The 10,878-nt window shown below is 29.7% G+C and overlaps 1 protein-coding gene across 1 annotated transcript; it reads left to right on the top strand.

The window, feature by feature from the left end:
• The first annotated feature begins 6,683 nt into the window (after positions 1-6,683).
• Positions 6,684-7,211, top strand: LOC119667585 (fork head domain transcription factor slp1-like). Its single transcript, XM_038076889.1, has one exon. The coding sequence runs from the start codon at positions 6,684-6,686 to the stop codon at positions 7,209-7,211; it is 528 nt and encodes a 175-aa protein (XP_037932817.1).
• The last annotated feature ends 3,667 nt before the right edge of the window (positions 7,212-10,878 follow it).

The raw sequence follows: 10,878 nt of genomic DNA, 5'->3' as shown, positions 1-10,878 counted from the left end.
CCAAATGAAGTTTGTTTTGTACAAGAAGCTGTACTACAAAAACAACAAGCTTTAAACAACTTTCACCCCCAGCTCCCAACTGAAGACCGAATTGCAGTACAACATCAATTTCAAGTTCAACAAACACTTTCTGCTGAGTGCGGGTGCAATCTCCAACAATATACTATGTATGGGGGACTTCCAATGTAATATAATTCAAGGAAAAAATTTTTTAATTTATTTATTTCATAAAGAAACTGTTAATTTGTACATAGTAATAATATGATATAAGATATTTTGGTAATTGTAATTGTCCAATGTAGGTATATAAATTTCATAATATATTAATAGATGTGAATGCTTAAGCAAATTTCTTCTGTTTTTTATTTAAAAAATGATTAATATTTTATTTGCTTAAGGTAATTTGGAAGATATTTCAAAAATTTGAAAATTAAGTAGTAATGTAATATTTATTAGATTACATTAAACATATTTATTAGATTGTCAAACTGAGAAGTTCTGGACAAAGTTGAATGGACCGATGTAATTGTGGTATTGAGCTATGATATGAATCGAAAATTCAACAATGCTGATTATATATTTTATATATATTTCTCCATTGTGAATTTTTTTGGTATTAAAATTAAATTGAATTTATAAGTTTTGTAGATGATTTATTCATTAATTGAATTTTCCAACTTAAATAAACAGATATTATAAGAATTAAAACTTCATTTATGTGCTTTCACATTAGACACTGGAGAAAATATGGTAGATATATTTATTTTTCATTAATTTATTTTCAGTCCAGCAGTAGATACATCACACACACTCATAAATTATTTATTATTTATATAATATTTTTGAGTAAGCTTCCAGCTTTATATAATAACGAAAGATCGAAGATCTTCTTCTTCTTCTTTATTTGCCAATTCGATTTCGAATATTGGTGAACATGTAACGTAACATAATACTATATTGATTAGTTATAACATAATAATAAATATAACATAATAACATAACATAACATAATACTATATTGTTTGATTAGCTTTTAATAAACACAATTACAAATTTTTAGCTATTTCTCTCTGCATCTCGCTATATTTATAAGGCTGCCAACCTCTCGTATTTTGAGGCCATTGACGAATGTTTCGTAGCCATGAAAATTGTTTTCTACCAATACCGCGTTTGCCTTCGATTTTTCCTTGAATAATCATTTGGAGTAGCTCATATTTTGAATTTCTCATAATATGTCCCAAGTAAGCTGTTTTTCTTCTTTTTATAATTGTTAACAATTCGCGATCGCACCTCATTCTTCGTAACACTTCATTATTTGTAACATGATCTGTCCATGGAATTTTGAGAATTCTCCGATAAATCCATAGCTCAAACGCATCGAGTTTGTTAATGTCAACAATTTTCAACGTCCAGGTTTCCATGGCGTGTAAAGGTATAGACCAGACATAGCATTTTACAAAACGGATTTTAGTTTTAATATTGAGATCATGACTATTAAGCACTTTTTTGTATCTAAGAAAAGTATTTCGTGCTATTTCTATTCGGCATTTGATCTCTTTGGAACAATTCCAATTTTCGTTTACATAGCATCCAAGATATTTAAAATGCTGTACTCTTTCTATACCAATATTATTAACCATTAAATTTGTGTTGCTATACATATTCTTTCGGCTTACAATCATATATTTTGTTTTATTTATATTTATTTTTAGTCCATATTGTTCGCTAGTGGTGTTAACCCTGTTTACTAGCTATTGTAGGCCACTTAAACTGTCGGCAATAAGAACGGTGTCGTCCGCGTATCTGATGTTATTAATGAAAACGCCGTTTACCTTCACACCTTGTTGAATATCGCTAAGGGATTCTTCAAATATTTTTTGTGAATACACATTGAATAACAGTGGCGACAATATGCAACCCTGTCTAACGCTTTGTGAAATGGATATCCCTTCTGTTATATCACCATCGATGTTTACATGCGCAGTTTGTTGCCAGTACAAATTTTTAATGCATCGGATTTCCTTGTCATCAATATCAATGTTTTGAAGAATTTCTATAAGTTTTCAAGCGTTGTCGAACGCTTTCTCGTAATCGATAAAACAGAGAAAAACGTCTTTGTGAACGTCTTTACAGTTTTGAACTAAAACTTGAATACATAATAGTCCTTCCCGAGTTCCAAGTCCTTCCTTAAAACCAAATTGTGATTTCCCCATTACTTCTTCGCATTTTTTGTATATTCTGCCGTGCATAATTATTAGAAAAATTTTTAGAGCATATGGCATAAGGCTGATAAGTCTGTATTCACTACATTTTTTTGCATTTTTCTAGTTAGGCAGTGTTATGAAGGTAGATTTTACCCAGTCGTCGGGATATTGTCCAGTATCGTATACATGATTAAACAATTTTACTAATAGATTAGTATTTTCTTCATCAATTAATTTCAAAATTTCAGATGGAATCTCGTGTGGGCCATTTGCCTTATTGTTTTTCATCGATTGTATAGCTTTCTTGACTTCGTCTTTAATTATGTACATTCCAGTTGACATATTTGTAAAATAAATATCATTATTTAGTCTACTGCTATCAGAAAAACGTTTTCAATATATGTTTTCCAAATTCTTTTCTTTTCATTTATGTCAAAAACTATTTCATTATCATCACTAATGAGAAATGAAGGAGAGTTTTTTTCGATAAACTCCTGCAGTCTGTTTCAGTTTTTTGTGTAAATTGAAGTCATCATGTAGTGATTGCAATCGTTCCATTTCTTGGCGTTCATTATTTACCCAAACTGTTTTTGCTGTACGGATCTTACTTCTGATGTCTCTGTTTAATTGCCAATATAGATATTGTTGTGTATTTTTATACTGATGATGTTAATTTATCAATTTCACTATATCTTCGGTCATCCAATGATTTTTATTTCTTTCCTATATGATCCAAGAATTTCTTTCGATGAAGATATAATCGTTGTCTTGAGTTGCTCCCAAATATTATTTGGGTTCCTAGAATCAATACTACTAATGCTATGATTTATTTTATTTTTTAATGAACATTTTATGTCATCATTTCGTAGTTTTTCTAAGTTGAGTTTAAGGCTTGGTTTCTTTTTGCGATTTGATGCTAATCTTATGCAAATTTTCGCCATTAGAATATTATGATTAGATGGTACATCTGCCCCCGGGTAAGTTGTAACTTTCTTAACTGAAGAGCAAAAACGATCATTAATTAGGATGAAGTCTATTTGATTTCTGATAATGTTATAAGGATATATAGTCTACGAGGTGGTAGATTGAACATAGTATTTGAAATCTTTAATTTATATTCTTGACAGATTTGTATTAGTCGACCTCCTCCATCATTTCTTTCACTTAGTCCATACTGGCCCACAACTCCATGAACTTCTGTAATGAACCTTTCTTGTGGTTCTTATAAAACTGGGATTGAACTCAGCCATTGCCAAGGTCCACACAAGAAATTTATTTGGTGGGACCCAGTCACTTTTGATTGCTCTTAACACCTGAACCGAAACAAGCACCTGAACTGTGTTTTAAATTCGATTATAAAATTCAATTTTTAAGTGTTCACAATTTAAAAATACAAATTTTGAAATTTCGATATTATCATATATATATAATCTTTATGTACAAAATTTTTCACTATGTTTGAGAAACTACTAAAATTTCACTATTGACACCGCCGTCTTAGTCACAGAAATTTAGCTGCTGCTGAAGCCAGAACCAGGAGTCTTTCTTTCACGGTTGAACAAAAACAAGAGACCTTCTTCTTGGTGAACGCTCTTTTTAACCATGAACAAGACATGGTCAACGGTGTCAGCTGCAAAAACGTTAAAGTTTGTTGACCCAACATTAAAGCTCCTTTTCTGTACCGCACTGAGCGAAAGTCTAGTTTCGCGGCGAATTTGCATTTCTTTGAGTACCTATTGCAAGTGGTTTTTGTCTGAGTTGCGATCCACTTCTACACCTTTTCTCCACAAAGCTTTCTTCGTTTGACAGGTCTCTTTATCATTACTTTGTTTTGATCTCGTTTGTTTTTTAGCAATGTGTTGTGCCAGTGAACGTGTGTATTTCATTCTGTTAGTTAGAAAATTATTTTATTTTTTTAAATAAAGTTCTAGCAAAAAATAACACCCAACGATAGCTCAAGGTATGTGTCTTATTGTTTTATTCAAAAATTGTTTACGCACTAACCAATAATTTCCATACAATTTCAAGATTGGTCAAATGCAAAAGTTACGTTGTTGGTGGCAGAGGATTACGGTGAGTTTTGTAAGCAGCTATACCCACGGCGTTGTAACGATCAAATTTTTGGTTGACAAAATTTGGCCGTTACAAACCTTGAATAATGTTTATTTCATGTGATTTGGTCAGTCGCATAAGTTCATTTAATTCAGCATAAAAAGATACTATTTCGTCGTCACTTTTGTCAGCAGTTGGTGCATATACTTGAATAATATTTATATTAAGTGGTTTCATTCCCCAAAGCCCTATCGGATTTGGGAATGAATCCAGTGACAAATTTTGCAATATCCCTTTTCATTAGTATGCCTACTCCATTACGATGATGTTTGTTTTGGTTGCCAGAGTAATAAACCTTTTTGTTTTGAGAAAAGAATTTTCCGCAGTCGGGCCACCATGTTTCGCTTACGACGAGTATATCAATATTGTATTTCTTCATTTCTAAAATCGTGTTAGCTAATTTTTCTGCTTCATACAAGCTTCAAATATTCCATGTTCCAATGTTTAAAGTTTGTTTAGTTTTATCTTCGGGGATTCTTAGCACCCTCGTATTGCCGGAGACTGAGGGCCTTGATTGTGGTTGTACTTCCATTGTTACATGATATGCTGGGATATGTACTTCAGTGGTTTCCCGTTGCCTTCTGAAGGGTTTATTGTTTTCCGTCAATACATATTTATATAGCGAGCCAAATACATTTGGCCGCTTTCAGCCGTACCTCAAGTATCAGACGCTGAAACGTTGTGGATTGCTTTTGGCTTCGATATTCACTACCGCCGGCATCGCTCTCTAGATCATCATATCTACTAAGCTCCTTCATCGCGTCAAAATAGCAATCCTCGAAGATCTATTGCACAAAAAAAGTTTCCTAATGAAAATGATAACGAGATACAACCAGATACTTTCATTAGCGGCATACACTATATCGAATAAATTTTTACTTCAGACCTAAAAAATAAATAATACAATTAATTTGAAAATATTTATTAAGTAAATAATAAATATTTTAAAAAAATCAATTTTATGTTTTTTTACGTGGAATTCTTGTTAAAAATTACAAAATTTCCAATACAAATAAATGGATTAATATTATGAATAGATAGTCACTAAATAGATCAATTAAATAATAAAATAATAATTTACAATACTACACTATTCTGTATTATACTGTACTACAATATATGTTATAGAAAATTTTTTGTGTCAGAGACTTTATGTGTTGAAACGAAGCAAAGTCCGTGTTTCAGTTTTGACTTGGTATTGTCGTCCATTGATATACATATTTCGATATCATAAAAGTGCTTATTACAATATATTATATGATTCGAAATATTTTTAGTAGGTGGGAAGTACCAAACAACAAGTGTGAATCTTAAGAAATGTCGTTGTGGATTCGTTGGACCTGGTCTCTAAAAACATGACAAGGTACAACATATAGAAAGAATTGTGCAAAAATATTATATATATTTTAGGTTGAAGTAATAATTTTTAAGTAAATTTTAGTAAAATACAAAATAAGTCTTGAGACTAGTTTGTTTTAGGCCATTTAAGTTTAATCTGTTCTAGTAATCTTTTTAATTGATGATAAATCAATAAAATTTAAAAATCTTTATATTTCTGTGTTTAGATAGTATATCAATATTTGTAAAATTTTGTTTTTGTAAAAAACGGATTTAGAACATTTTATCCTTGAAATATTGAAATATTTGTAAATAATCTTTAACTATAACACCGATACTTAGGAATATAATTTGCACCACTACAATAACAAATAACAGAAATAATATAATAAATTTTTAAAGTTTCATTCAGATTTTCGTGACATTTGCTGAGTAATTGTATTCATAACTCTTTAAGTTGAATTAGGGGGTTAGTGAAGAAAAGAAACAAGAGCAAATTCTAATGAACGGCTTAACGCGCAACTCAAAAATAAAATGATAAATTTTAGCAAACGCATCATATGTGCAGGTATGATTAAACGAAAAGAAATTTTTCAAGAACATGAAACTTAAGCCGGCAATAAACCATCAAAAACAATGGATCTGGCTTAGTAGACAACATTCCATTAATGAATGGATGATTATTGATATCTGTATTATTTTTTTCTTAACTTCTAACTCTCTTCTTTTCGATGGGTAGTAGGTACTTATGGACTTAAACGTAGTTACGCCCATGTATTAAATATTCTTAACTAGTATTTGTTCTTGTAATATATATAGCATTGATATAGAGTATTTGGTATTTCGTATTTACAACCTTAATAGAAAATATTTATACATTCCTCTCGCATGACTTTTTAAAAGTGTAAAAGAGTGACACAACACCTCAGACTTTATCAATCACAACTCAACGTGAGATACGTAAAGAGCTCCAAATCTGATACGACTATTTACATTTTCATTAACAATAATTTGAATAGAAATTAAATAATGGCTGAAGTATTCGAATCTAACTTTTCAATTCGTTCTATATTATCAGACACAAAGTCCTCTTTGGAGATAGAGAGTAATACTTCGACGGAAGAATGGGCCATAAGTTCATGTGATATTACTTCTTCAGATGAAACATTATCGGATGAATCTACATTCACTAATGAGAAACCAGCGTATACATACAGTTCACTGATTGTTATGGCCATACGTAGCAGTCCTGATAAACGTTTAACATTGGGCGGGATATGTGAGTGGATAGCTAATAACTTTCCGTACTATCAAAATAACAGAAACAAGTGGCAGAATTGCATTCGGCACAATCTAAGCTTGAATAAATATTTTGTGCGAATACCTCGGGCGTTGGATGATCCAGGACGCGGTCACTATTGGGCAATAGATCCATCAGCGGAAGACGTAACTATTGGGGAAACCACTGGCCGCTTACGTCGGAATAATAATTCAACGTTATATGATTCAAGAGCAACTTTACATTGCGGTGGTGGTTACTCATACCGACATCCTTAAACGCTGTGTATTTTCCGACTCAAAATGAAGTTCACTTTGTACAAGAAGCTGTACTACAAAAACAACAAGCTTGAAACAACTTTCACCCCCAGCTTCCAACTGAAGACCGAATTGCAGTACAACATCAATTTCAAGTTCAACAAACACTTTCTGCTGAGTGTGGGTGCAATCTCCAACAATGGGAGACTTCCAATGTAATATAATTCAAGGAAATAATTTTTTAATTTATTTATTTCATAAAGAAACTGTTAATTTGTACATAGTAATAATATGATATAAGATATTTTGGTAATTGTAATTGTTCAATGTATATAAATTTCATAATATATTAATAGATGTGAATGCTTAAGCAAATTTCTTCTGTTTTTTATTTAAAAAATGATTAATATTTTATTTGCATAAGGTAATTGGGAAGATATTTCAAACATTTGAAAATTAAGTAGTAATGTAATATTATTGAATTATCCTAATACTCGTTCATAAACTAAGAAAACATATTTATTAGATTGTCAAACTGAGAAGTTCTGGACAAAGTTGAATGGACCGATGTAATTGGGGTATTGAGCTATGATATGAATCGAAAATTCAACAATGCGGATTATATATTTTATATATATTTCTCCATTGTGAATTTTTTTGGTATTAAAATTAAATTGAATTTATAAGTTTTGTAGATGATTTATTCATGAATTGAATTTTCCAACTTAAATAAACAGATATTATAAGAATTAAAACTTCATTTATGTGCTTTCACATTAGAAACTGGAGAAAATATGGTAGATATATTTATTTTTCATTAATTTATTTTCAGTCCAGCAGTAGATACATCACACACACTCATAAATTATTTATTATTTATATAATATTTTTGAGTAAGTTTCCAGCCTTATATAATAACGAAAGATAGAAGATCTATTGTACAAAAAAAGTTTCCTAATGAAAATGATAACGAGATACAACCAGATATTTCATTAGCGGCATATATCATATCGAATAAATTTTTACTTCAGACCTAAAAAATAAATAATACAATTAATTTGAAAATATTTATTAAGTAAATAATAAATATTTTAAAAATATCAATTTTATGTTTTTTTACGTGGAATTCTTGTTACAAATTACAAAATTTCCAATACAAATAAATGGATTAATATTATGAATAGATAGTTAGTAAATTAATAATTTGCTGTACTACAATAGTCTTTATTATATTTTGCTACTATATATGTTATACCTATATATGTTACGTTTTTCTTGTTATATTTTTGTCTAATTTTTTTAATAGTGATATAATGAGAAATTGAGAACTATGCTTTTACCGTAAAATATGGCACATGAATTTATGTTTCGTGTACGTTAGTTCTTGTCCGTAAGAACTGAGAATTGTTGATAACATAAATCGATATTTAACCAGGTAGGCTTGTTTTGGAAATTATAGTGTAAGTAGGTATAATCCGTAAGACAGTTTAAAGTCTTTTTTATGGAGTTGACTGTAACGGCAACAATTTATACTACTGAACCCATTTTTACTGGAGACCGTAGTCTATGAGTTATATAGTATTGTTCACGAAAAAGTTTCATATATGTAGTTGTGTAACACATGACGAGTTTTGCCATGAAGGATATTCGAACTAATTTGGTTCACAGGCAGTAATGCATTTACTATGGTCAGTCAAGTCTGGTGCTTCGGTGTAGGTTTGTTGAGTTGGTGTCTTGCTCTTGTATTGTGACGATTCAAAGAAATTTATGTGATTATTGCGCTTATATTTGTACTATAACCTTTTGTTATATGATTGTCAATTAAGTAAATGTAACCAACATGTGATATATATATATATATGTATATTTATATATATAATCAAAAATTGTCAAAAAATTTAAATCTCACATTTTTGATCCATTTAGCAGTTTTTATAATTGTATTTTATTGTTAAATCATATGTAACTTATTAATATTATTTTCTATTTTGAACATTACTAGAAGAGTTCTTACTTATACAGAATTTCAGTAAACTTAAAGCAATATTTTATGTATGAGTGTGATTTAGGGAATTAATAGAAATGATGGAGCATAAAATTTTTACGAGAATATCTAAAAATAAACACTATTGAAGCTTTGTTATTTCCTTTGTCAAGAAACTGTATCATTAAAATGACATTAAACCAAAATATATTACATTCCCTGAATTTAAGTATCTCAGTAACTGGAAAATCCATTAGAAACTGCAAGCATGCTAGCAGGACATATTAACATTTGACGAGTTTTTTATTACAAAATGAAGCAGGCTGTATAAATTCAAATAACAAACTGAGTCTGTAAAAATATGAAAAATTAAATGTGAAAAGAATGAAGTTTCGCAAAACTGCTTAAAATTTAAGTAAGAATTTAAGTAAAAATTAATGCGATTTTTTTTTCTGTATAAACATAAACATCTTAAATGTAAGAAATCAGCCTAGATATGAATGATATCTGAATTTGAATATTTTTTTGAAATTCCATTAAAATATTTTTTATTTTGTTTTTTAAATATTACATTTTTATTGTGCCAATTTATAAACTTGATTAAACTAAAGGCAACCATTCAGTTTTGCTATATCGAATAAGGGTTTCCATAAGCTTCTCGTACATTTGGAATATGAACTTTTATAGTACCAAAGATTAAGTGAAACTTCAAAAGTGCCTTAAGGTTGTCAAAATCTTCAAGCATCTAAATTAAATTTACATAGATCGAGTATTTATTGGTCATTTTAATTGGCTTCAAAGCCTTTACTTTTTAAGATGTTCAAATGGCATCATTTTGTATTTATTTCATTTTTCATTTCAATTAATTTAAAACTGCTCTTGACTTACGATTTTATTTAGATTGATTCAAGTATAGCTTTGTGTAGAAAATGAAAAGGCCATAGAATATTTTTGTAACCGTTTCTTGTTTTAATTTTTAATAAATTTGTAATAATGCAGTTTCATTATTATAGTTAATAATAGTTAATCTGCTATAGTGTAAACACTTAAATGTAATTGTACACTTATCGTTAATTGAGATCAGATAATTGTAATTTGTGCTTGCGGTATAAATTTACATTGATTGGGAAAGTTAGTACTTTATATTATAACTTCATTTTTAAAAAGAAAACTCATTATGGTTTTTTTTATATTATACAAAACAGTAAGTGCTACTATGGTTCTTGTCAGTGCGCACAGCAATTTGAAACACTGTTTCCACATGGCTCCCGGTAGTTAGCTACAATCACCGGTGTGTAGAAAACCAATTCTGTTTCTAATGAAAACATAATAAAGACTCTAAATGGTTATGAGAATTGTGATTGACGAATATGCATCTATAAAATTTGAAATCGAAGATTTTCTCTCTCCTGAATATGTAGTGTAGGGTAGAAAACTATTTAAAATGATCAAATGGCGATATACACTCTATATGTCATGTCACTAAGCAAGAATGCAGAATCGAATTTGCGGTTAGTCATAGCTTGTTACATTCGGTATTTACAATTATCTTAATCAATTAAAGGATTACTGCAATCTGTATGGACAGAATTCTTTTTCATCAACTTTGTTTATGCACATGGCTCCATAGACGATAATGATTGTGAAATTAAGAAGACTTTCTAGAAAAAGTTTGAACAGAAGTAAAAACACTGTCTCTATTAT

Source organism: Teleopsis dalmanni, chromosome 1 (genome assembly GCF_002237135.1).
Source record: "Teleopsis dalmanni isolate 2A chromosome 1, ASM223713v2, whole genome shotgun sequence".
NCBI classification, from domain to species: Eukaryota; Metazoa; Arthropoda; class Insecta; order Diptera; family Diopsidae; genus Teleopsis; species Teleopsis dalmanni.
This window is presented reverse-complemented; position numbering and strand designations above follow the sequence as displayed.